The 27,937-nt window shown below is 37.4% G+C and overlaps 2 protein-coding genes across 2 annotated transcripts; one reads left to right on the top strand and one right to left on the bottom strand.

The window, feature by feature from the left end:
* Window positions 1-8,457: 8,457 nt before the first annotated feature.
* On the bottom strand, window positions 8,458-10,291 carry inab (internexin neuronal intermediate filament protein, alpha b). Its single transcript, XM_020941946.2, has 3 exons — window positions 9,245-10,291; window positions 8,825-8,949; window positions 8,458-8,728 (listed from the first exon to the last, which is right to left on the bottom strand). Exons 1-3 carry the CDS (start codon window positions 10,286-10,288, stop codon window positions 8,458-8,460), a joined length of 1,440 nt encoding a protein of 479 aa, XP_020797605.1. The 5' UTR covers window positions 10,289-10,291.
* A 1,349-nt stretch (window positions 10,292-11,640) lies between these two features.
* Window positions 11,641-27,888, top strand: nt5c2b (5'-nucleotidase, cytosolic IIb). The gene is given in 20 exon segments (XM_055158008.1): window positions 11,641-11,761; window positions 12,298-12,567; window positions 12,648-12,762; window positions 15,952-16,025; window positions 20,229-20,346; window positions 20,453-20,548; window positions 20,625-20,716; window positions 20,800-20,857; window positions 21,343-21,436; window positions 21,777-21,830; window positions 21,945-22,028; window positions 22,121-22,162; window positions 22,853-22,960; window positions 23,119-23,185; window positions 23,266-23,436; window positions 23,875-23,926; window positions 24,234-24,294; window positions 24,970-25,146; window positions 25,451-25,570; window positions 25,572-27,888. Coding segments are annotated over 18 exon segments (1,722 nt in total). The 5' UTR covers window positions 11,641-11,761; window positions 12,298-12,567; window positions 12,648-12,661; the 3' UTR covers window positions 25,725-27,888.
* Window positions 27,889-27,937: the final 49 nt, after the last annotated feature.

A 27,937-nucleotide genomic window follows, 5' to 3' on the forward strand; every position in this document is an offset into this window, starting at 1 on the left:
AAAAAGTCACCCAAGAGACAACAAATTTCACATTGTTAAATTTTGACAAATCTGCTATGACTATACCTTGTAAGGAAAAAGGTTCAGTAATATTTCCCAAATGAATTTTAATGCTATTGTTACATATAAAGAATTATCAGGAAAATTTTAAAAGTACAATATATGATCATCTGACAACAATATTTTGGATGAAAAAGTACTGGACATAACATGGGGTCACTAGGGTTTTGATCAAATGTATTTCCTTATACAAAAACATAATCTTCATTTGTGGTTTAGAAACACACTGCTGATCTCCTTAAGCCTTTCCTGAATATTGTAGTTTGTATGATGTAATCCTATAAACCATGTAACATCACAGCTAGTATTTACAATATTAAATAGTGTTAGAATTAGTGTCTGTAAAGCATTTACTGTATTCTGCAATGCTAATTAACACATCCAGTTTGCAAGATGCTTTACTGTGTGGTCCTCAGAGCCTCAAGATTAATCGTCTAGCTTTGACCTTCACCTACTTCACACCTGTTCAGGAAATTATCAGTCAATATGCCCTACACTAATTATGTCCAATGTGAACTAATAATACAACCATTTCATAAGTTTATAATTGAGAAATATATTTGGAAATTGAGCTGTTATAGGCTCAATCTGTGTAGACTCCAGAGCAGTATTTTGCAGGGAGGCTTGTGACGAATTCATTTAAATATTTTATCACTTGAGAACAAAAAAGGAGGTCCTATAATATGCTTCTGACTGAAGCTAATATTTCATGTGATCTTTTAAAAGAAAGAGCTACAGGCAGAATCTGAGTTATTGAAGAAGTTACTCAGGAAAAGAGTTAATTATAAATAAAAAGCATCTAGTTCTGTACTCTGTTTGACACTTTGTTGCAACAGTTGCAACACAATACTTTACTATACTTTATCTATACTTTTTTAATTTCCCTTTATTAATTTGATTTCAATTTTTTTCTCTATAATGCTGAATCGGGCAGTTAAAGGTACATTGTGTAGTTTTGTCTCCATGGAGATGGTATTGCTTTGTCTGGAATGTTTCACAGTATGGCATTGATTAAACCTTTTTATCTTCATGGAGACCAAACCAGACAAAGTTACAGGTCAGAGCTGTGGAGAGGCAACCCCGCTGATGGTCAGAATACCTTTTTCAAGGTATTTCTGAGCTATAAAACCCACCTGTAATTTAATAAATGTAAGGCAGAGATGTTCAAGATGTTTTATGTTGCCATACTGTGTAACATTCCAGGCAGTGCAATGACATATCCATTGAAACAAGCAAGTGACGGCCCCAACCAAAAAGTTACACAGTGTACCTTTAAGTGAAAGATAAGCCAGCTGCTTTACACATAAGAATATTAGGAAAATGGTTCAGCTCACGATTATTCAATATAATTTCAAGTCTTCATAGTTTCATTTGTGAGAATTACAGCTTGTGGTTAGGGTTAAAATCTAAATTCAGTGTGTTATTTCCCAGTTATTCAATAAGAGTTACAAACCTCCCCTACGTTAGCACTATACCAAACCCATAATATTATTAAACTGTCCAGTGAATAAATGTGGGATTTTTTTCTTTTTTTTTTTTCTTTTTGCCAAATCATCTGTGTAGTGGATTTTTATTTATTCATATATTACTCATTTATTTAAAATACACAAAAAGTTAAATATTTTGAAGGAAGTGTTTGCTTAAAAAAATCTTGATCTTGGTCTAGATTTATCAAGGGCTTTTAATGTCACTATCACTTTAATTTCACTTACTATGAACACATTTCTCTATTACAGGCCCCATATAATACCATTTTCTGGTTTATAATGTTGTTCCCTCATCAAAAACATACCTAGAGTTGCATTTTGTTTTATTTACACATGTTTAACACACAAACCCTTCATATTCAGGCTGAGAAAAATTACATCTTCATGAGATCACAAGGTGGAACAGAGCATTTTGAGCTTTGGATATGTAGCCAGACTAATAAATGCTTACCCGAACCTCTGTAAATGAAACAAAACAAAACTCCAGGTATATGGCTTAAAGTTCAAGAGTCAATTTCATGTAATATAGAACCTTTAAAATCACAAAATCTCTGTGAACTTATGAATGGCTGATAAAAAGTATATTTCAGATACATTTTGTAAGGTCACCCCTCTGTCAAATCCTCTCATCTCTAAAGGTCACCATGGAAAGTCCTGTGCTGGTTGTAATTGTGCTTGAGGTGGTTTTTTGTGAAGGCTGGCTCAGGACACATCCCCTGCGGTTGTTGTGAAGCTCCTGTGTGGCCTCTTCCAAAATAATGAGTCCCAATAGAACAAGAGTTTAACATCAAGACAGACTCTGAGCTGTGGAGCTACTCTGCTAAATACTGTAAGCATTAAAGGTGCTATATTACACAAAACTGACTCTTGTGAGCTGTTGGCTGTTGAATTCTGTTATTTTCTCAAAAACATACCTGAGGTTGTGTGTTAAACACTTATGAATATGAAAAAAACACAAGTCCAAGTATGTTTTTTGATGAGGAAAAAATATTATAACAGATCAGAAAATAGTGTATGGACCTTCAAGACTTGATGCATTTGTTTTTTATTACATTTTACCTTATAGGATGTTGCATTTTACTAAAAATATAAAAGTGCTCTCACAATACTAATATTTCAACTCAATTTCAAAATGGAAAAAGCTGGAAATGGGATATTGATTCTGATACCTTATGGATAATAAAAACACTCCTTTTTTTGAACAATAGAACGTCATTTTTCTCAATGGATGTTAGCACTGCAGGTATACTGGCAGATTTTGTCAATGATTGCTGCTTTAAGACATTCAATTGCAAGCTTTATAGTCCATAAACATCTTAAAACTAAGTCCATGTTTATCCTATTTGTTTTATTCTTTCACTATATTTGTTCAAATGAGGCTACCAGGTTTTGCATTTACACATTTTGACAGCCTAACTCTTTATAGGTGCACTGCGTAACATTTCTTTGTCTAGAATGTTACACAGTGTAGATTAAACCTATTTATCGTAAGGGAGGCAAGAAGGTTACAGCACAACACTATTAAAAGTCAGATCTGTGTCACCTTTATATTCGCAGAAGGAATTATTGTATTTTGGAGCAATAGAAACACCAGTAATGAACAAAGCAGGCAAAGCAATAACATCTTCATGGAAACAAGTAAGATGTGGCCACTCCACCGCGAAAAGTTGCACAATGCTCCTTTGATCCTACCCATCATAAAAGTAGAATGGCTGCAATATACTGTACTGTTAATTGAAGCTCATACTGTCCTTAATTAAAAGGAGATTAATGATAAATGAAATACATCAAATATCTATGATCAGGTAATAGAGAGTAATTGTTTTTATGAAGACTTTTGTCTTTTTCTTCCTGTCTGGTCTGGCATGGCTGCCTTGTCTTGTCTTGAGGTTAATTTTAGCACAGAGGCAAAAATAGTCATGTTGGAAGGAGCACTACGTCATCGTCAGGGCCTACCTCCAAATGATTCAGCACTTTCAGTCATGCAATGCAACAGTCGAAGACTAGTTTAATTTTGCTGTCTAAATAAAAGATATGTGTAATTTCCTCTCACAGTTGTCTTCTTATTACTGTGGTCTGTATTTTACTGGAGAGGGCTCAGGCTGAATGAAATGTGAGGCTTTGAAAGTGGTCATTTCCCGAGGTGTTTGCAGCTCCCCGGGATGTTAGCAACCGAATCCACGGCAACAACAGATTTAACACTTTAATTACAAGTACAAAGACCAAGACATACATCCAATAATCACTGTAAAAATGCGCAAAGGCGAGTTCAGATTCAGTAATTTGTTATAGATTGGAGGACTCAAGTAAGATGAACTTTATGATGAAATTTTCTTGATTTATTATTTTTTTTGTCATCAATACATTAAATGTTCTATATTGCATGAAATTGATTCTTGTGAGCTTTTAGTCATGTTATAATGCAGTTACCTCCTCAAAAACATGCCTGGAGTTCTGTTTGGTTTCATTCACACATGTTTGAGTAACCATTTATTATTAGTCTGTCTGCATCTCCAAAGCCCCACCTTATGATGTCATGAAGCAGTATTCTTCAAGTTAATAACAGCAAGACATCACAAGGGGAAAATGAGAGAGAACTCAGTTTAAAAATGCAGGGTTTGTGTGTTAAACATGTGTAAGTGAAACAAAACACAACTCCAGATGAGAAACTTTTAACAGACATCAGAAAATAATGTATTACTATATGCCCTTTAAGAGACAGGTCAACACAACAGTTTGTAACAATTCCTATGCAATCTTGGAAATGTTATTGCTTTGCATGAAATATTCCACAGTATAGAGAGAAACAGGTAACAATGCCAAGCCAGTTTACAAGTCAGATTGATGAAGAGGTGGGATCACTTTCAGTAAAAATGTTTTTCAAGGTTTGAGCAAAAAAAAACACCTGTAAATGATGCAAAAAGATATCTTTAATGCCATACTGTGGAATATTTTAGAGACAAAGCATTAACATCTCCACAGAGACAACCAGGTGGTGTACCCTCCATGAGAAAAGTTAGTGCACCTTTATGAAGTGTCTTGTTCGAAAACTTTAGACAAATCACTTGCTCTATCAAATCAAGTCTTCTAAATATTCTGTATTGGTAACTTAAGGCTATAGCACTGGTGGTTTCATGAGTTCCATTCTGCTCTTTGTGTCTCGTTCTAAGACCATTTTCTTCATAAATCCTCTCAGGAAGAGTCTAGCATCCCCAGATCTTGACAAATGGGTGAGATTTACAGCCCTCTCCTCCACACGGCTCCCATCTCCATCTCCATCACAGCTCCTCACACATGGTCGCACCAAGAGCATAAACCAGTCCCACACTAACTGCTTGCTGCAACAATGAGAAAATGTGTAGATTTGAAACAAAACTGAAGATATTATTTTTAATTCAGAAATAAATTGATTTGTTTATTGTGCATGATTAATGCAGGAAAAAAGTCTAGTATGTATCTGAGCTAAACTGAATGCACAAAAAGGAGTACATTTGTATTTAAAAAGACTTAAACTTATACTTCCAATTAGATGCTTGGACACACTTTTTCATGTATGTTTCTTCTTTATTTCCATAATTATTTACCTTATAGATTCTCACTGGCATCAAAACTCTGAATCAATGCATACAGACTGTAGTAAGCAAAAAGATAAACTCACAATAACTCAAAGCTTAATTGTTTCAGATTTTTAAAAGTAGCCACCCTTTACTTTGATCACTAGTATGCACTCTTGGCATTCCCTGACCCTGACACTGCACACATGTGAAGTAAAAACTCTTTCAGGAGACTTCACCTTAAAGATCATTGAGAGTTTTGGGTTTGCAGCTCTGTAAACAAAGGAAAGGGTGGCTACTTTGAGCACTTGGGTGTTAAATATACGAAAATATATACACTATATACTATACACAAATACTTAGTTGAGTTATTAAATTTTTTTCATTTCTACATAATTCCATATATCTTGCTTCATATGTGTGATGTCTTCTGTGTGTGTATACAAAATGCAGAAGGTAGTCAACTTAAAGAAATAAAAACACTGAGTGAGAGGATGTGTTCAAAATTTTGACTGGTATTATTCACTTCCAAATCTTTAGCGAACTCACTCCATAAATCTCTATTCTGCAGTTATCCCATATAAATACTTCATAAAAGAATTAGAACATCCCACCCTCAGGCTATCAAACACTGACTTAAAGGGAGAAAAAAAACAGACAATAAGACCAAAAAAAAAGGCTTCATATTCACAATTCTTTTACACATAAATGTTCACTATTACCTCACCTGCATCATATGATTCATGATTACAGACAGATATTAAGAGTGCATGTTTAGCCCCAATATATTTTCTACTTCAAGGCTCTAACCACACCTTGTACACAGCAGCAGCATTGCAGAGACATAAATTTTTGAAGAACTGCGATCCGCTCCACACAAGTGCAGACACTGGGACGTTGTGGTACTCACTGGTGGTGGTCCAGGAGAGATGTGATAATCACATCCCTCTGTCTGAACCAAGGTCTATGGCTCTCGGGTTGAGGCTGTGAGAGGTCAGGGGGGTCAGTGCTCTGCAGATCCATCATGTATCTGTGGTAAAGAAATACTTCTGCATTTAATAGTTCAAGGTGACATTGTCTGAGCCTATAATTCTTCAAGTTCACATCAGCCAATACATAAAAAACACTGTAACTCTACCTAAAGTAATGTACTATGAGCTTGAAGATGGTGTAATCCCTTATTTGCCCAGGAGTGGTTCAGTGTAGAACAGTTTCAACAGTGGTCATCTTTTTTTGAAAATTGAAAATGGCTTCTGAATGGATGTGAAAACAGTATCCAGATGACCATCACTGAAACCCTCTTTAAATGAACTTGAAGTGACGCATGTGAATGTAGCACATGTAGTAAATAAAATATAAAGAGAATACCATTGTGCTGCACCACATTATCCCAGCTCTTATTTAACTTATTTAACTTTTCACTTACTTAAATTGTCTTTTTTACCTTGTTGTTTTTTATCCTTATTGTCATGAATTGTGAGGTTGTATGAATTTGACTGACTGCTAAACAGTTGCCGCCTAGGGACCTAATAAAGTCTTGAAGTTGAAAAGTATAAAGCAGGGGTGTCTAAATCATTTTCATCGAGGATTGCTTATTAAAATATAGACTACATCCATAAAAGTTGTATTTATCTGAAGTTTGACCAAGCGTCACTATTAGTGCATGGAACCTTCTTGTCAGGTTTGGGATGACAGTAGATGACTCAAGATAACTGCTATTTTGTGACTATTAAAATCAACAACACATTAATTAGAGGCTGGTTGACCTTTAGTAGTATTGACAGTTTTTGGTTGACAAATAATCACATTTCACAGTGACCATTCTCAGTCAAGACAAACCTTTATTGATGGTGTGTAGTAATAGCAAGTACAGTAAAGTTAAAAGCATGACAGACTACATTCAACCCCTATAAGCTTTTGTCATCACGGCAGCAATCGCAAGCACAAAACTCAAAGATGAACAAAATAATACACACTTCACGAATGATTTGAAAGAAGCTGCTGGTGTTATAAGGCATTTCACTCCCTAGATTATTTAATGCATGGCTACTCACGATAATTTGCTCAATATCTGTGAACTTCAAACCCGTCTAAGTGTAGTATGTGTACTTATATCTTGGCAGTGCTGCAGTAGTGATTTTTCAAGTCATTCATGAAAAAGAAATAGACTAGTGACTACCCATCCATCCAACCTTAGGTTACATTCGCATACTTGTGTCCAAGCTTTCTAACTCTAGGCCACTGTTTAAAACTACTCACTATTACCATCACAGAGGACTAGATCACAAGGGAATCTGCCATGTATACAGTCAGTGTTTTGAATTGGAGAACTATGTGGAGCAGCAATAGAGAAGAGTTATGTGAAAACGGCGGTGCTAAAGCAGTATTTCTAGAGGTGAGATCACACAAAAACAGGCATTATCCAGTCATGACCTTTGTTTGGAGGTTTACTTGTTTTGTATTAAGGTCGAGCAGGTGAACATGTGTAGTTCTTTAATTTGAACTTGGTTTTATGATTCCATGTCATGCAACTTCTTCACTCTTATCTAAATAGCACTATTAATTAGTTGTTATCAGATGTCTTCTTCAGTGTGATAATGAAGCACATCCTTTGCTGGCTATGTAAAAGCACCATGAAGGCCATTTGGACCTGTTGTGATGTAGTATTTCAATGTGGTAAAGGATGACATGTCATCATTTTATATTAAATGGATATGATGGTGGACTACATGCATCTACATACACCATGCATTGTTGCTTTTCGATAGAATGTTCTGAAATTGATTTAAGTCATAATTTTATATTGTGAAAGTAGACTGTTTAGAATATAGGTGTGGGTTTATATAATCCTGTGTAATGTGTGGTATAATTTAATAATCTGGAATAATCTATTGTCCATATTATGTTTTGTGTGATAACATGTTTTGTTTTAGTGTATTTTGGAAAAGGAGATTTCTACCAGATAAAACAGTTTGTTGCTTAATAAGTTACACTCTGTGCTTCTGAGATCTAATAGATGTGCATATTACCAACCAAATCAGCTTTACTCCCTGCTTTTGCTGGTCAAAGAGTCACAACCCATTGTGTTTCGATAAAATTACAGGTGGTGAACATGATACGAACAATGCGTATTGGGTTATGTGATGTTATTGTTGTAAATTATTGTTTCCTGTTTGGTAAAGATATGTGTGGGACAGTTAGGAAAAGGGGGAAGCTTACACTTACACACCGCTCCACATCTAACACTTCACACTTCACACAATCTGTCAAAACTCCTCAGTGTTTAGTGAAGAGGCTCCGGGTACAGAGGTTTAAAGGGAGACTTAACAGGAGGCTTATATACTACATTATGCTCTTTAGTTTTTCTGGGTAGTTGGGGTAGTGCTGGCTTCTGGCTGCTTCTCTGTCTTCTTGGTGGTGACAATGGTCTCCTCATAAACATGGGACACCTTGGCTGCGGTCTTCTGGGGTGGTTCCTCATTCTTGCTCTCTTTCTTGACTGCTTTACTGGAGCTGGAGTACATTTGGGATGTGTAGCCATAGCTCTGCATGCCCCCGCCGGTAATGGAAGGGGTGGAGTAGGTGATCCCTGTCCCAATGCGGGTCTCCTCTCCCTCAAGCAGCTTCCTATACACATAAATAAGATATTCTCTCAAAAATGTCCTGTTTTACGATATTTAAGTCTACTTATTACTCTATTTGCATTTTAGTAATGAAACATACCTGTATGCTGCAATTTCGATATCCAGTGCCATCTTAACATTCAGCAGCTCCTGGTATTCCCTCAGATGACGAGCCATCTCAGTCTTAGTGGTCCTCAACTCATTCTCAAGCTCTGCCATGTTCTCCTAATTAACGTGACAAAACATGATTGTAATCAACGTCAAGAGATTTACAACTGCCATCAACCCACTGCAATCAGAGAATAATGTTCTCCCGAGGAGATGTATTTGTATAAGATTTACAGCACTCAAACAGATTATTTTATAGCTATAGTAATGTAGTCTGTCTGTGGCGGCAAAAACATGATAAATATAAACAAAGAGTGGGCGTTGTCAGCCTCAGGTGCCTTTGTCCCCGGAGCGAAGGATTCAGCACCATGGACAGCGCCCGCTTCTTTAGCATTTCTTTGCTGGTTTTTACCTGATATCCTGCGATTTCCATCGCATGCCTGTCCTCCATTTCACGAAGCTGCTTCTCCAGAGACTCGTTGGTACCCCTCAGACCTTCAATCTCGATGGTCCTGGACTGCAGCTGCCTGCGGAACTCGTTAACTTCTTCCCTGCTTGCGCGGATCGCCTCGTTGCTGCGGTTGGCCTGCTCAGACAGGTCTGCAAACTTGGACTTGTACCACTCCTCCGCAGACTGCAGGTTCTTTGAGGCCATGGACTCGTATTGGCCGCGGATTTCCTTAAGGGCGGAGGTCAGGTCTGGTTTGGCCACCTCCATCTCTACAGAGACCTGCGCAGCCTGGATCATGTCGGTCAGCTCGGCCACCTCCTCCTCATGCACCTTTCGGAGGAAGTTAATTTCGTCCAACAGGGACTCGACCTTCTTCTCCAGGTCCAGACGCACCATGGTGGCATCGTCCACATCTTTCTTAAAAGCTTTGAGCGCAGCCTCCGCGTCCTCACGCGCACGGAACTCTTCTTCGTACTTAACTCGGACCTTCTGGAGATCGTCCTCAACGTTGTCTCTGTCGATCAGAAGCTGGGATTTCTCTCCGTTGAGTTCCTCAATTTGGGAGCGCAACTCGCGGATCTCCTGTTGGTAGAGCTCAGCCAGGCGGGACGGCTCACTCTGCCTCTGGCGCAGCGCAACCAGCTCCGTCTCCAAGACTTTGTTCTGCTGTTCCAAGTTGCGCACTTTTTCAATGAACATCGCAAAACGGTCATTTAGACCTTGCATCTGCTCCTTCTCATTAGTGCGGACGATCTTAAACTCATTGTTAAGGATGCTACTCTGATTCAGGTCGAAGCTCTCCAGGGGCATAGAAGAAAATGAGCGACCTCCGGACTTTCTATTGTAGGCGCCCACTGATGAGGCACTGCTCCGAGACAGAGAGGTGGACCGGTAAGCCCCGCGCGAAGTCATGGTAGTTCGTGCCGGGGAGGAAGAATAACGGGGAGATTCCCCGAAAATCCTTCGGTAGGAAGAGGCGGAAAACGATTCAGATCCGTAACTCATCTTGGCTCGTCTGGAGCACAGCAGTGGGCGCGCCCCCTTATATACAGGACCAGCGAATCACTAATTAATACCCCTACGCCCTCAGGCCGCGTGCGTCATGTCACTTAGACAACCCTAAACCGTGTTTTAACTCTAATATTTGTTAATTTGTCAAATTAAGTAGCATTAATAATCTTAATGCAGTTGCACTACTGTGCTGACTCTGCTTTTTGTTTTGGGAAAGTGTCCATAGTGATCTGTGCAAAACTCATCTAATAATATCCTTGACTTTTGATACCGATGTGCCTTTCTCTGTGAAGATCCTATTTTAAGTGTTTTGCTTTAGGGGCTTCTTTCTTTGGTCTGTCTTCCCTCTCATGTTCTACTTAAATGTTGTGTTGTAATTATGCATTCGTTATAGTTTAGGTTTAGGATCAAATGTATGATTCTTGTATGATGTACGATTCTTCAGATATAAATGATCTACTACTTCCCCATAAGAAACTAACACCTTTTTGATGCTTATTTAAATTCCTACATAGTTATAGAGCTAACATATTTATGACTTGAGACTTTGCTGCCCCCTGTTGGCTAAGCACAGTCCTCACATCTGCATTCTCACTGCCTGTTTATGAATGATTCTAAAATGTGTTTCTAAGACCTATAAATAAATAAATAAATAAAGACACTTCAGAAAACTAACAGAATAAACCAGTGCGTTTGTAGGTGTGTATAGTGTGTACGTTACACTGGTGCAGGCCTATAACACAAAACTCCTTTACTACTCTTTTACTATTAACAAAATTAACAGCCACTGTATCTTTTTATTTCAATCTATTTAAGAAAATCCTGCACAGATGATGACTGTACAAATAAATCGAATTTTACTGTTACTGTCGCAATAGCTGATTTAGGGTGGGTGTCTTAGGGGCCTGTCAATAAAGAACACAGCACTAGGCTAATTTAGGGGGGGGGGGGGGGGGGTTGACCCCACGTTTAGAAACTGAGTGAATGAATAACTTGACGATGGCTCCAGCCTCTCTGTACCATGATGTGATCAGCTGATAACAGATACAGTACCATGTGATCATGCCACGAATGCAACCAGACCCCTCCCCTTTGGTGACTTAGAGGGGTATGTCCCGCCCCCTGAATGTCTCAAAACAACTGGTGAGACAAGAGAGATAGAGGGGCAGCGGAGGTCTGAGAGCAGGGACGCCACTCATCTACTGCCTGACTTTATTCACCATTGCATTTGCAGCTCACTGTAAAAATATCTCCACTCGAGCATTTCTGAGACTTTTACACGACTCACGGCGCATGCTCAGACTGACAGACGGTGCAGTGCTTTTAATCAGGAACTACGAGGTGAGTACTGTAATGCATTCAGGATATAGGTCTACGATTTGGGGCTTTTGTTTTCCCTCAAGCCTTTGCTACATTGTTAATCGAGCAATTTATATTTGCTCCTTGCTTGCTGTCATTGTCAATCAGGTAGGCGAAGCAAGGAATGTTGTCTAACCAAATGTTAACGTGATTTAGATCAACAGAACCGGACCTTCTCCGAACAATAAATGCTAGAAGGCTTTTCCTCTGGTCTGAGGTACTATAGTGTATGCATTTTATCGTAAGCGAAGCGAATCCCCAAACCCAAAAGTACTGTATATTATTGAAACCAACTGTGCGTATAAAGGTAAAATACCCGTGAAACCATCTGCGTCGGCCTCGCCGTTGCAAAGTTGCTGTCTTGTGTAACTGTCACTCACAAAGCAGCAGCGGACAAAGCCAGAGTTGTTTTGATGTCTCCTTGCACAGCTACCTGCAGACCCATCTGGACCAATTTCAGCTATGGGTCAAATTATATCCAAACAAAAAGAAAAAAAACATATTTAGGATTATTAATGCGTCATTAATACGTTGTTAAGGGTCGCATGGCAAACTTTGTATCTATGACAGTGTCACTGGGCACTTCGTGGTCCCACTGACATTTCTTTGCTGACCTAATCTCATTTGCATTTGTGCTGGCATAGGAACAAGAAAGCTGACCTCTGCCTTTCCTTCCTGTTGCCCAGCCTCTCCAGTGACAGCGGAGAATGATAGTCAGCTGGAGGACAAGCTCAACTTTGACTATTGCAAAACAAAGTCTATCAAGAAGACGTCACAGAAAACAGACAAAAGTCTTACTGAAGAAATATAATGTCAACATAATATCCTATTTCTGTTTATAACGTCAAAGTGCATTAACAGCTCCAGGGTGCAACATTTCATTGTTAAACTGACTAGTGCATAAAAAACACAGGGTAAATTGCATTCCTCCTGCTCTAAACACATGAAGATGCAGTGAGATATTAATTTCTTTGCCCGGTTTTTACCATTTTAGACAATTTTTAAAGAATGACGACTTCATGGAGTGACCGACTACAGAACTTTGCAGACCTGCCCGCCAACATGGACAGACTGGCAATGAAGAAATACAGAAGAGAGCCCTATCACAGGTGAGCCACTCATATAGTTTATGCCGGTGATTCCCAACCTTTTTTCTCCCAGTATTTTATCTGTGGATATGTTTGCAACCCCCACATAATTCTCTTACCTGATAAAGTCATTAAAATTATCATAATCTACTTTGGACCTCTTTTGTAAGAACCCTGTGGATCCCTTGAGAATCTTTGAAGACCCAAATCTGACGACCTTAAGGTCACATGAACATATTATTTTACTTGAAAAAACTGCATTGGATTTCAAGAGTATTTGGTAGCTGGATGTTAGAAAATCCTTGACTATTCCAACAGAAATATAAAGAATTTGACAAATTCGCACCAAAAATGTTAAGTTGTACATTTATGCTTTCTTTTACAGTTATAACATAATGTAATGTGCTTATTTGTGATGGTGTTGGTACAGTCTGCTGTAGTTTGTAATTGTTGCTTTTACTGGACAAACCTAATTCATTTTTACAACTTCTGTGAAAAATTCCTCATTGCCTTTTGACCAAATGCCACTGATGTTTGAGTTTCTCTCAGAAAAGGCTCAAAGTATGTAAGTTCTATAGATGCTCTGACCACTTAATCATCACTTGTAATTGCACGTTTCACTCTAATTAAATCTGACAACACAGATTATGATGTGATTCACGGTTCACTTTTTTTTTTTTTTTTTCAAAGTCGTAGCTGTAGCATTCTCTGAAATGTTCTGTCAGTCACCTTTCTATTGGCCCTGTGAGGACCTAACAAACATATGTTTATGTCTGATCATATTACCATTAGGATATCCACAGGGCATGCTTAAAATTAACTCTTAAACTTTAACTCTAAATCTGCCCTTACAATCAGTGATCCATAAACAGCAGGGTTATCTTCCTCCTATTCTATCCTCTGCCAGTGCATTTTTATCTCTACTGTCTAATTTAATTTTATCTTTAAGTGCAGACTAAAGGTGACCTATGTTTATCTTATACAAAGACTACTTTTTTTAAAGAGAAGCTGGACTGAAACTTACTGAGTGAGCCACATATCACATTGCAAAGGGCTGGTGACTGGATGACACTGGATGACACTAGATAAACTGTCTATCAGTGGGAGCCGAGTCTCTGTCTACAGGAGATTAAACCAGTGGAAAAAATCTGTCAGATTATTGCACAGCTGTGCTCTGACAGAGTAGCTAGTTAAAGCCCGCTTTGTGCACCAGGTACCGTGTGGTTATTCGGGGACTGTCAGTGGGGCCAGGATTGAGCCTGACTCAGGCATTGAGGAACCCTCGCCCATTGTAAATACATGTGAACTCTGGACAGCCATGAGCTCACTCTAATCATTTATGACTGTTATGACATGTACTTAGATACATACAGAGGTCACCAAGAGGTCATGAGTACAACTAAAAAGAGAGTATGTGTAGTGTAGTTAAGGTGAATCCACTCAAGAGCTGAAAAACAAACAATTCATTTTTAATTTCATTGACAGACCTTATCTGGTCCATTATATATTTTGTTTTTTAAAAGCTGTAGATACAAAAATTCATAGCTCTGTAGGCTCATATCAAATCTTAAATATCTGCAAAAGCATACAAACTTATTTATTTTATTTTTGTTCTGCCTTTCCTTGGTTTAGACCATCTTAAGCATACAACTTGATTTAGTTTAGTAGTTGTCCTATTTATGTGTCGGTTAAGTCAAAGCAAGACATTGTTTTATACTATTTTAACCATGATTTATTCTATTTTAACCATGAGTTAGTCCTATTTCATTTGAAAATAGTTCATACATTTACTTGCATGAGTCTTGGCAAAGGGAACTTCCCGTAGCTTATCTATTAGAAGGTACCTCAGACACAAAAATACATCAATACACATTACAATTTAATCTTAGGAGTATTGTCCCATACTTAACAATCACCCTACAGTCCCTTTTTTTCTTCAAAGTTATTATTTGTCCTGCTTCTCACACATTCATTCAAGACATCATATTTGCATTTTTATAACACATCTAGTAATGTTAATGATAATTACATACTTATTAATTAAATACTTGTTTATTGTAGCATTTGGGGTGCTTGATTCTACCTGACATGTGATGGTTCTGGATGTCTTTGAGTTCATCACAAACATCACACTGCCCAAAAACGAAAACAACAACAACATAGAGCGACTGATGCCACACAACAGAGAATGCCACGGAAAGGTCACAATCATTTTTGCAACAAGTCAAAAAAAAATGTGAATGACAAGAAAGCAGAGCGGTGGAGAGAGAGTGAGGGGGTATTGTTCTGCGGCACTGTGGCAGGTTAGACCCACAGGGGAGTCAAAGGCAGGTTTAGTTTTGTGCAGAATGCATCGTCACTTCTCTGCTGGGCTAAGATCTAAATGGGAGCTTGTACACTATGGATCGGCTGCAAGGTATTTTTTATATAGGATGTCCACATAGTTTGATACTTATATTGTAAGCTTAAAAAACTGTGCTGACAGTTTGTTGTTTCTATAATTTCTTCTCATTTCTGTGCATTTTACTGTGCTGTAGAGGTTAACTGGTTTGTTTCGAGCTTAAGGTAATATTGATTTCTGTGGCAATACCCAAGGCAATATTTATCCTTTTTGTTAGAAAAGTTTGCTAAATAAAAGATAAGATGTGGAATTACGTGCCAGTAGTCCAGGTTTGTTCAGTATATGTGACTTTTCTATGTACTTTTGGAGCCCGTTGCCAGGATATGTAAACATGATCTTTTACAGTGACCCATTTGGACTATCTTTTATTTATGTGGAAAAAGGCAGCGCTTTTTTGGGAGGTAGCTTCAATAACTGCAACAAGCCATCTTTTTGTTTCTTATTTTAGTTTGCCAATGCCCAGCACACAAATGTAACTTAATATCACAGTTGTTATGTTATAACCCCTTCAGTGAATTATAGGTAAGAATAGATTTATTAGCTTGTATTTTTAGCTGTCGTGTCATTATGAGACTGTTTAGCAACTGTCACATACCACATACTTTATATAATGTTTACAACGTGGTGGCATATTGATATAGTATGACCATGAGGTTTATTTCTATACTAGCACTCAAGTTGTTTACAGCCTCTCTATGGACACTGTATATATGTTTATGTTTGTATATATGTTTTTGCTATTGAGAATCACAGAATGATTGCGTACTGGTTTAATCCTCAATTTCAGTTTTCATTGTGTTTGTCCACAGAGTGTTTGTCAACAGAAGCTTGGCTATGGAGAAGATTAAATGCTTTGGATTTGATATGGATTACACTTTAGCAGGTAAGGTGGATAATATGTACGTGCAAAATGTAGCATATTAAAAGAAAATTATTTTATTATTTAATCTCTGTAATCCCCAAATAGGTTTAAATTGACTATGCTGAGTAGAACTGTCAATATAAAAAACTAAATTTTAACACCATGTAAAGGGCTCTATACTGAAAACCTTCCACAATGATAAAACACTTAGATACGTAATAGAATGTAAATTTAGACAGAAAATTTCTCTTTAATGTTACTATGTAATCTTGTTCTAGCTCTAATATAGATAGTCCATTATGAAAATAATGAGCAAAGATGTTTTTTAGTATTGTTTAGTAATAATGGTGTTGCTTTTCAACTACCGTGGTACTGAGTTGGAGCCTTGCTCTGCAGCACTGCAAGTTTTCAGTATCACATTAATTATGCAGTCAAAATAAGTGTCACTGAAGAATCTAATATCATACACTTGAATTATTTTTAGTTGATATTTCAATTTGATATACTTAGGAAATACAAAATACTACAGCAAAATAATGATACAGTGTTGCTATTATAGTTTTCGGTCACATTCACATTTAACCTCTCTCTATCTCACTAGAACATTTCCGTTTTCACCTTTGACCAGGTGCATAGATTACATATAAATTGATACGTGGTTAGATGGCTGCTATCAGTATCACATATTTCACAGAATATCTAACAAAAAATATACCTCTTTTTTATATTGGTACCTGAACTTACTTTTTTTCAATATGTTGCATGGATCGTTTTCAGTATGTTGCACGGATCTAACCATAAAGTAGAATTTTTTTTTTAAATTCTATGTACGATCAATTTGAGCAAAGCCAGTAGCTTGTAATCCTTGCATTGGGACTTTTGGTATTAGTTTTTTTATCTAAATGCACCAAGGAACCTTCAAAAATCTCCAGCTCCACTTTTTGGCACAATGTCTTGTCTAAAGTATGTTGTCACATTTAGAAGAATGGTTGTGGCTCTTATGGTTTGCCGTCAGAACATATTTTAGTCCCTCTCACTGACCAGTAACTGAGCTAAAATGGGACTTTATTTTTTCATGTTTCCTACTGTGACTCAGCTCCAATTTTTAGCCTCCATCTCCCAAAATACATCTCCCCTTTCTTTGGGAACCGGGTCATGTTTGTTTGTTGAGTGCACCTCCCTTGAGAACCATGATCGCTCCTAGTCCCTGTTGGTAATGGGGCTGGATCCTGGGCTCATACTGGCTGCAGATTTTATGAACGCTCAGCTGTTGACATGTCACTCTTTATGGGTGCTCATAACCAAGTGTTAATGTTTGTTTGAAGCTATGAGTATCAGGTGTCTTTGGACAGTACTCAGGCTTGGACCAGAAACATGGTTCATCAGGTCCAAGGTGCTTCCCGTTTTACAGAGTCACAGCATCCACAACATGAAGGATGTGTAAGTAATTGGAAGTAGTATAGTTTTACTGTAATCTAAACGAGTTTCTGTTACTTACTTGAAGTAACAACTTCAATGTTGTGTCTCGGTACATAAATTTCAAACTTGATTTCAATACTAAGAAATAGGCTTGACACTGAATATACTGAATACACTGAATACCAATTTTGATACCACAATGATAATAAAAATGCTATTTTTGTATAGAAAACACTGATATTTTCAACACAAAATAATAGCATTTTCTTTATACTAACATGTGGTCTTACTATACTATTCGTGATAAAGCTCATGATTATGCTAAAACTATTCTGGAAAGGTCAGATTTTGTCCTATTAATGTGTCTTTTTGTATGGATACTTAAATGAGTATGAGATCAAATTAGTATCTAGTTTCTATGCTAGTTTTGTTGTTGATTAGTACCTAGCTTTTTATACTTTTGACAACCTTAAACCAGAGTATATGACAAACATAAAGATCAGATAATACTGATGACTTTACTTTTTTAACATGAACAAATCATTGTGTGTAACTGACTTAACTGTGTAACTGAGTATGTTGAATATGGTTAAGTCATTCAATACAGTGAAGTAAGGATTCAAATATTAGATGTTTTAGTAAATAAGACAATTATTGTACATTTGGCTTGTGGACACCTTTTGCACACTTGAATGTCACTGTGTTCTCATAATTTGTATATAACTTCCATAGAACATACATTTGCTATAGTTAAAACATTTAGCTCCAAAAGCAGGGCAGATTTTAGCCTGAAGAAATCCTTGCTCCAGCAGGATGTACACACATGTCCTAGATTTCCAACCAGATTTTTGCTTAGTCCCTGGGGCCATGCATGAGTTTGCACATGTTATCGACTGGTGCATTGCAATAATTGTGTAAATCTCCAGTTTAAGTAGGATTCTCTCACATTAAGTTGTTTGTGACATGGTTATTTCGACAAGCTTATGGTAGTTGTTTATGAGCCACTTTACTTGTTGTTGTGAGAGGTGTGTCTTACATTAGGCCTGAGTTGACCTGACCTAAAACTCTACAGACACCACACACTACCACAGCAGGGGTATAATTATCTGGCAACAATCTTAATGGAGATGTGAGGTAACAGATCCTAGAGCGACAGACCTCGCTCACTCGGCTGTGTATTTACTCTGTATTTGCTCTCCTGTATGTCTATGTGTACATGTGCCTTATGACCACATAGGAAACCTGAGAAGGGGCTTGCACCAGAGAGCAGTGACCCCTTTAAAAAAGAAATTCCAATAATGAGAGTCAGTCCAAACTACATTTTCCACTGCACATAATTTGAACCTGATGTTTTAATCTTGTGTTGACCATTGTAGGGTGTCACAGCATTTTTTATAGATGTAACCCCCATGTTTAAACACTTAGCGACAAGTCCACAAATCACTTTACAAATAACTGCTAATGTATTCACACTTCTAATGTTAGAGAAGTTTCTGGGGTATCATTAGTTTAGTACACTTTAACACTGACATTTTATCCCATCAACAAGCCACACTGGCAAGTTGGACAGGTTAGACTTGGAATCACCAAAACACTGGTCTAACAGCCCTTTTAACCTGAATGAGAGGTGTGATTTTCCCTGCCAGTTTCAACTAGCTGTTAACATAATCTGACATTTGTTTAGAATTTTCTCCATTGTTGGCCCAACTATTCCCAAGGTTAAACTGTGTGCGACCCCCCCCGAACAGACTAAAGAAAGAGAGAGTGATGATAGCAGGGTGACGGAGGGGAAACAGCTCCTAAAATAGTCTTCTTCTTTGAAGTGCCTTAGACCTCCTGCATCAGAAAGAATGGCATGAGGAGGGTTCACTGTGATGGTGAATGCAGTTGGGGGGTGGGGGTGGAGTATTATTGATATAAGTTTATGCAATAAAAAGAAGTGTATTGCAAATGTCTCAAGCTGGTACATTTTACACAGTAAGACTCAGATGTTTTCATGTTTACCTCATCTATTTTAGGGCCTCACCAAGCAGAAAAAAACAAGCACCAAGTTTCACTAGTGCATTCTGCAATCTGTATAAATAACATTGGACTTATTCTTATCCCAGTGTCAGATAGCAGTTTAATCCCTTGGCCGACTCAGTCTGTTTTTATTGGTGAAGCCAGCGATCTCCACTGGTTGGCTGCTGACTAAAAATTGTTTCCATCTTACTGACAGGACTTGTTAGAGGCATTGCTGAAAGTCATTTTTTCATTTTGACGCCTGGTCCTGTTTCTTTGCGCCTTTGCTGACAGAACATCCAAGTCTTTGTTGACCACATACACTGTAAAGGGCAGATGACCAGCATATACACTGAGAACATATAACATATAAAAACAGCAGCACGCCAAGCAGACGGCATCATTCACATATCCCATGTGTTATATAACAGACGCATGTTCCCTGTGCCCCCAGTAAAGAAGTGTTTTAGGTGTAATCATGGCCCAAGTGTAGTTTGTGCTTTTAGCCGTGTGACCTTTCGACATGTCTTTTGCAACAGTTCAGTCCTAAAGATAAATGACCAATTGTCCATGGTAGCCACGTGAAGATGTCACAAAACAATATAATGTTACAGACAGATCTGGCTTATTTTAACAAATTCAATCAATTCATTTTACACAATCACATTTTGTATAATGCAATTTTCCCATGTGGGATGGATAAAAGTTATATTATCTTAAATTATTATTATTACTGTTAAACTGCTTTCACCTATGTATGTTTCACTCAACTGTTTTATCTGACATTGTATGTTTGCTTTGTAGTGTACAAGTCACCAGAGTACGAGTCATTAGGCTTTGAGCTCACAGTGGAGCGCCTGGTTTCCATTGGTTACCCACAGGAGCTGCTCAGTTTTGTCTATGATCCATCCTTTCCTACCAGGTGACAATATTTATACAGACATATTTAATCTCTGCTCTTCCTGCAAATATTTTATTCATTAAACTTACTGCACTGTATTTTAAAATTACACTGTTCTTGCTCACAGAGGTCTTGTATTTGACACTATGTATGGAAACCTGTTGAAGGTTGACGCATATGGTAATATACTTGTCTGTGTACATGGATTCAACTTTCTAAGAGGGTCAGTATCTTATCTACTTATTTTAAATTCTGTCTGTATTTCTTTACCATTATATAATGGGTATGTTTTTTTCCAGTCCTGAGATTCGTGAAAGATACCCAAACAAATTCATTCAGAGAGATGATACAGAACGCTTTTATATTCTAAACACACTTTTTAACCTCCCAGGTAAGATTTGTGTCATTTACAACTATAATTATTTAGTCGCTATTTCCCGTATAAATACATTTGTCTGTTTTGTGCCTGGGCAGAGACCTACCTCTTTGCTTGTCTTGTGGACTTCTTCTCCAACTGTGACAGATATGCAAGGTATTGACATTTTTATTCACTTAGAACAGTTATGCAACATTTGTGGGCAGGGTGATACAAAGACAGATGCGAGCCAAAGTCAGGATCAGGCCCTGAGCAAGGGAGGGTCCTGGGGTCTTCACCTGTTTAATGTGCTAACTGTCAACAGGAATTTTATTGTATGATAAATTCCCTTATCATTAACTAGCAGTGAAAGCACTAATACTGTAGCTACCTAAATAAGTTACAATACTTAAATCATATTATATTTAAAGCCAAGACCTTTAAAATTGCAATTGTGATATGGAATGGCTGCATGTCTTTTGTCCTCTGTTGGTCTTTTAGGGGGAGAATGCTTTCCTGTTTGGCTGGGGACCCCTCCAACAAGGGAAGGCTTTCCCATTTAAAAGCAAACAAAAAACAAATGTCATGTTATAAAGGAGTTGTTCAGTGCTCTGGTTTGTCCCATGGCTGAGAATGTGTGTGTCTCTGCTCTTCTCCTGCAGTTGTGAAACGGGATTCAAAGATGGAGACCTGTTTATGTCCTACAAGAGTATGTTCCAGGATGTCCGCGACGCTGTGGACTGGGTGCACTTCAAGGTAAAATAATACTTGAAATTAGGGTTGGAGCGATATGGATTATATGGATTATATGAATCTAATTAGATTTTTTATTTAATAACTCTTTTTTACTTGAAAATGAATATATTTTTATTATTGATATTATTGATATATTGATATGAATAGAAACTGATCTCAATTTCATTAAAATTTGATTTACTACCCACCACTACATGACAGACTGAAAAGTATTCTTTTAGTACAGTAACCACAGAGGCCACAGTGACATGCATTTTAGGAAATTGCTTTTATGTAGGAATTTATGCAGAAATTGATAAACCAATATTACCTAAATATTATCTCTGTCTCATTTTCACAGGGCACACTGAAGGAAAAGACAGTAGAGAATATGGAGAAGTATGTAGTAAAAGATGTAAGTATTTTGCATTCAAGAAACCGGTTGTTCTGTGCAACAAGCTCCCCATGTTGTTTAGCTCCTGATGCCCAGTGCTTAAGTCTCTCCTTTTGTGTGTCTCTTTCTCTCTAGGGAAAGCTGCCTCTTCTCCTCAGTCGAATGAATGAAGTTGCCAAGGTGTTCCTGGCCACCAACAGCGACTACAAATACACTGATGTAAGCATAGGCATCAGGGCCATTTACTTAAACTTTTGGTCTACCTGATTTAGCCTTTTAGTTGCTTTAGTTGTTTTTTTTTCTCTTCCTAGAAAATCATGACCTACTTGTTTGACTTTCCACATGGGTCCAAGGTAAATATTCAGTACCACTTTATAATAAATACACTTTAATTAGATTTAAAGGTAAAATTTACTCTTGTGAGCTTTAAGTCATCTTAGAATGTTCTTACTTTCTCAAAAACATACCTTATGTTTATTTCATTCACACATGTTTGAGTGACCCTTTATTATTAGTCTGTTTACATCTTCAAAGCTCAAAATGCTCTGTTCCACCTTGTGATGTCATGTAATGGTAATTTTCACGTTAACTTCTACATTCTACTTTTCGTGCAGTAGAGTTTGGAGATTCCAGGGCTGAAATAATTAAAATCATTTTAGTAAATGTGTATGGAGTTTTAAACACAATGAAGCGCTTCTAGTATTACCACATTACATCGCAAGTTTTTATCAGTTTGAGAGAAGAATTCAGCCTAAATATGCAGGGTTTGTGTGTTAAAGGTGTGAGTGAAACAAAACACAATGCCAGGTATATTTGTGATGAGGAAACAACATTATAACATAGATCAGAAAAGAGCATAATATGGGCATGAACAAAGACATAATTCACTATGAACATGTATTAGCAATGATGCAGGCTTTGTAACTGCTTGATTAAGGGTTAGGGGCTAGGGGTCATTCTTAATAAACTATTTGTTCATAATTCAACAAGAGAAAATATATGTATTATGTTTCTGTACATGCTAAAGTATCTGTGCCCTCTAGCCTGGTACAGCCCACCGACCTTGGAAGTCCTACTTTGACCTGATCTTAGTGGATGCCAGAAAGCCTCTGTTTTTTGGTGAGGGCACAGTGCTGAGACAAGTTGATACGGTGAGCCAACACAGCTTTACACATTGCATAATAGTTTTGGAGTTTTGCCAGAAAAGATCATTTAACAGTAAATTATCTTTTGCCAGAAAAGATAATTTACTGTTTTATATATATATATATATATATATATATATATATATTTTTTTTTTTTTTTGCAGACAACTGGGCGTCTAAAAATAGGGACATACACTGGGCCTCTGCAGCATGGTATTGTCTATTCTGGAGGTATGTTGTCTGATTTATATGCACACTTTTCACAACTGGAAACTGAAATAACTTTTTTTTTTTTACTTTCTCTCCCCCAGGCTCTTCAGATATTGTTTGTGATTTACTTGGAGCTAAGGGTAAAGACATTATATATATCGGGGACCACATTTTTGGTGACATCCTCAAATCAAAGAAACGTCAAGGCTGGAGAACGTTCCTCGTCATTCCAGAGCTCGCTCAGGAGCTGCATGTATGGACAGACAAGAGCTGTAAGTCTTAATGCAAAAACAAAAATAAACAAACTTACTCATATGAATAGTTAGTAAATATCTATTCAAATAGCACACCTTTTTAGTCATAATAAAGGTAAAAACTGGTATCTGCCTAATAACATGTATACACTACCAGTCAAAAGTTTGGACACACTTTTTCATTTATATTTCTTCTTTATTTCCAATATTATTTACTGTAAATTGTAGATTCTCACTGAAGGCTTTAAGAATACGAATGGACACATATGGAATGCAGTGAACAAAAAATAAACTCAAAATAACTCAAAACTAGTTTTACATTGCGCACCATTAAAACACAGAAGGAAAGTCCAAATTAACAGGAAATATAAAGTACATCAGCTGCACAGCTGACTTCTTAACTGGTAGTGTCTGTATTTGACTGAAGGGTTTAAACTCTCTGTGCATTTTTTATAGCTTTATTTGAAGAACTGCAGGGTCTGGACATATTCTTGGCTGAGTTGTACAAGTAAGTCCTGTGAACTTTATCCTGTTTTTGCCTCTCTTTCAGTTTCTTTCAGTTATGTCTTTTCTCTCTTTGTAGAGGGTAGAGGGTATTTGCTTTGTTCACGTGTTTGATAGGGAACAAGGGGGTCAATAGGCCAAAGTCCAAACTCTGAACTGTAGTCTTCCCCTGATAACTGGGTTTACCACTTGTATTTATAGCTAGGCATGGCTCTATGTTGCGCCATTGCCTTGACACATCATATCAGTAGCAACCCACACCCTCCCTCACTCTGTGTCCTCATAGTTTAAATGTCTGTCCTCTTCCTTAGGCATTTGGACAGCAGCAGCAATGAGAGGCCGGACATCAGCACCATCCAGAGAAGAGTCAAGGTAATAAAAAGACCCTGTTTCTATGACGACAGTAACCCACCCACGCACCACGTTTAGCACATGGCTCTGTTGACACTGCCACAACCACATAATTAGATTTCAAGTAGAGTGCATCTTGATACATGAAAGCATGATAAATACATTACATTCATTAGATTTCCACTATTAGTTTTTGTGTTATGTCTTCAGACCATCTTGCACAACCCTCCCAGAAGGTTCTGACTCCACTTTTGGAACCAGTGGCCTAAAGCAAAGAAAGAAGTTCTATAAATGAACAAAGAAACTCAACAATGATACATAAATACTGTTAGTTGTAAATATTGTAATAGCCCTGGTGTTTGAAAGTGTGCACAGCTGAGAAGATAGTTGTCATCTAACTCCGATAAACTACTCTACTTTACCGTCTATTAGAGGTAATCAAATTATCAATAAGACTGTGAATGTTGTTGTGAAATTTTATATATTACGTTTATATTTATGATTAAAAATGTGAATTAAGTGATATTTTTCCATGCTTGTTTATAATTTTCAGTTACCCACAAAAATTCAGAAAAGTGCCCTAGTAACAAACAAACAAACCAATTTACCATATACACACCATTATTCATGTGTTTGTTGTGGTATTCATTTCAAATACAAAAAACACTGACATGGCATTTTCTGTTCCTCCTTCAGAAAGTCACCCATGATATGGACATGTGCTATGGCATGATGGGAAGTCTTTTCCGCAGTGGATCCAGACAGACTCTTTTTGCCTCCCAGGTCATGAGATACGCCGACTTATATGCAGCATCCTTCATCAACCTCCTGTACTATCCATTCAGCTACCTGTTCAGAGCCGCTCATGTACTGGTGCGTATTTTAGGACTTAAAACTTGAAATCTGGAACCTGAATGACTAGGTGACTACATAAATTACAGGTCAGATCTGTAGAATGGTGACCACAATCACAGTAATGGTGTATGTTCTTCAAGGTAATAAAATCCCTTAATGAAATAAATTGAGATAAATATGTTTAATACCATACTGTGCAACAGTCGAAGCAAATCAATAACATTTCCATCAAGAAAAATCAGAAAACCAGAAAAGTTAGATAGTGTACCTCTTAACATTTCCTATCCCTGATTACTGCATTGTATTTATTGTCTCTCTGTAGATGCCACACGAATCCACGGTTGAACACGCTCATGTTGACATGGACACAGAGTCACCGCTGGCCACACGAAACCGGACACACTGCAGCGACTGCAAAGACCTGGACTGTAAGCGCAACCAGTTTCACCCGCTCCTTCAGTGAAATCAAACCCCCAAATCTGTTCGCCCAGACGCCCCAAGAGATCACCCACTGTCACGACGAGGACGATGATGAAGAGGAGGAAGAGGAAGAAGAAGAGGAAGAAGAAGAAGAAGAAGAGGAGGAAGAAGAATAAGCTGTCTGAGGGCCAATACAACTTCAATACATTTACTTCAAAGTGTAAATATGAATACGGTATGCACATTACAGAGGATCATTAGGAGATCATGTGACTGTATGCATGCATGATCGTCTGCCTTATTTTGAACAAAACAGCAACCCTCTTGTATTTTCCTTCTGCTCATGGGTTTCTGTCACATGACATTCTCCTGCTATGAATGCAATTTTGAGGACATTTGACCTTTCAAAAGATAAATGTTTTGAACAGTTAATTGCTATGGCAACTGTACTATTTTTTATTACTTGGAAACCATGGGTAATACTTTGCATAAAACCAACATGACATATTTTATTCATATTTTTACCTTTGACTTGGCAACACAGAACATTTTTTTATAATGAAACTGACTTTTTATGCAAGTTGGGAACAAATGCATACATTTATCATACATTTTTGTTAGTTTTTCTTTTGGCACTCATTGATGCAAGAATTCATGTGCTGTTGCAATGTTCAAAGTGTTTATGTGACCGCTAAAGCAGCAGACAGACATTGCAATGATGATATTCTGAGGTACGTTGTACCAAACCAGCTAATACTGGGTTTTTGAAAAGGCAGTGTTTCCAGGCAACACTTAGGTAAAGGTGATATTACTATGATAATTGCCATGACAACATTTTAGCAACCTTGGAAAAAGGGATCAGATGTAGGGACACAAAAGCAAAACAGACAGTATTATGTCATAGAAGATTTTTTTTCACATTATCTTAAAAATAGTTGGCTTTCCAAATGCTTCATCCTAATCTGGTTTAACTATGCCAGGCACGGGCACACCTAAGATCAACCCAGGTCAAAATAAGATAGAAGCAAACGTGCACCAATTAAAACAGAACTGACAGGTTTACAAACATGCCTCCAAATGTAACAGTATCACAGTTTTAAAACTATGGAACTTGTACAAATGGGATGTATAGTGTATTCCTTTCTGTGTGAAGTGATTTTTGTATCTTATTGCAAGCAAGGGGTATGTCTTACATTGACAGTTTGAGTGAGGTGTGGATGGAGGCAAATCCAGTATTCTCTAAAACCTTAAACACTGTGATCTGTCCAGTTTATTTTCCGCTTCATTTGTGCTACATTTTGGCTTTTAGTTTTCCTGGGCTGCAGTCTTTACCAGTCATCTGTCGTAATGCATCAACGTTTTTAGCTTTTTGTCTCATTTGGTTTTTCCTTCTGGGGTCATCACTGTTAATGATTGGCTCCCTGTCGTGTAGTGATTTGCCTGCGTACCTGACGCAGGATGCTCTTTCTGATGTAACCTTTTCCGTCTATCCACACTTGGGATGGACTTGAGTATTTTCAGTCAGATTTCAATTATATTTTGTTTTTGAATTTTCCTGAGTTTACTTATTTGTCTGAACTTGTTTGAATAATCTTTACATGTTGTATTGGCCTATAGCTTCAGGCCACAAAAGGGAAGGAACACGGTGTCTGCATATTTTGAGCTTGGTTTAATGTGAAGTGGGAGAGGCAAGTTAGTTTTTCTTTGTGCGATCGACCATTCAACCTACATTATATTACGGTTTGTCATCCTTTTATATAGATACATTGTTTGTATTGTCGATTATGACTGGGTATTCTGGATATGCTACTTGAGGCAGCTGCATTCATTCAGTTCACTGTTGTTTCTGTGCATACTTGGCAAATGCATGTCAAATAACAAGATCTTTAATGCTGATATGACAGTGGCATAGGTTTGCTGCATTTATGTCACTATAGTTAACACAGAGGAGAACTACTGTACGATACAAACCATGAAGAAAAACAGCATGTTAAGTATGAAGCTACTTGTCAACACTATGGGATTATTTTCTAATGTAATGTAGTGCTTTTATTGGTCTTGGTTTACACAAGTGTAAATAGACCTCCGTTTCTTTTTTCATTTCTACACCAATTTTGATTAATTTTTGTTATATTTTTATAACTGAGTTTGGTATGCTGGTTATATTTTAAAACATTTAATTGTGTATACCAAAACAATTCTGTTGTTTTAAAATAAAGTGTTACCTTCAGTTTTAATTCTAGGAACTACTGATATTCTTTTGTTTATTTCCCCTTAGTTTATCTCACAAACTGTAAAATATGATAAAAATATAATGTAAATTAAACATAGTTTTCCAAATATGAATGATGTGTTTATCTTGTGTGTAGGTTTTAGATTATTCAAAAGA

The sequence above is a fragment of the Boleophthalmus pectinirostris genome, unplaced genomic scaffold (genome assembly GCF_026225935.1).
Source record: "Boleophthalmus pectinirostris isolate CB_2022bp ecotype Guang Dong unplaced genomic scaffold, ASM2622593v1 HiC_scaffold_22, whole genome shotgun sequence".
NCBI classification, from domain to species: domain Eukaryota; kingdom Metazoa; phylum Chordata; class Actinopteri; order Gobiiformes; family Gobiidae; genus Boleophthalmus; species Boleophthalmus pectinirostris.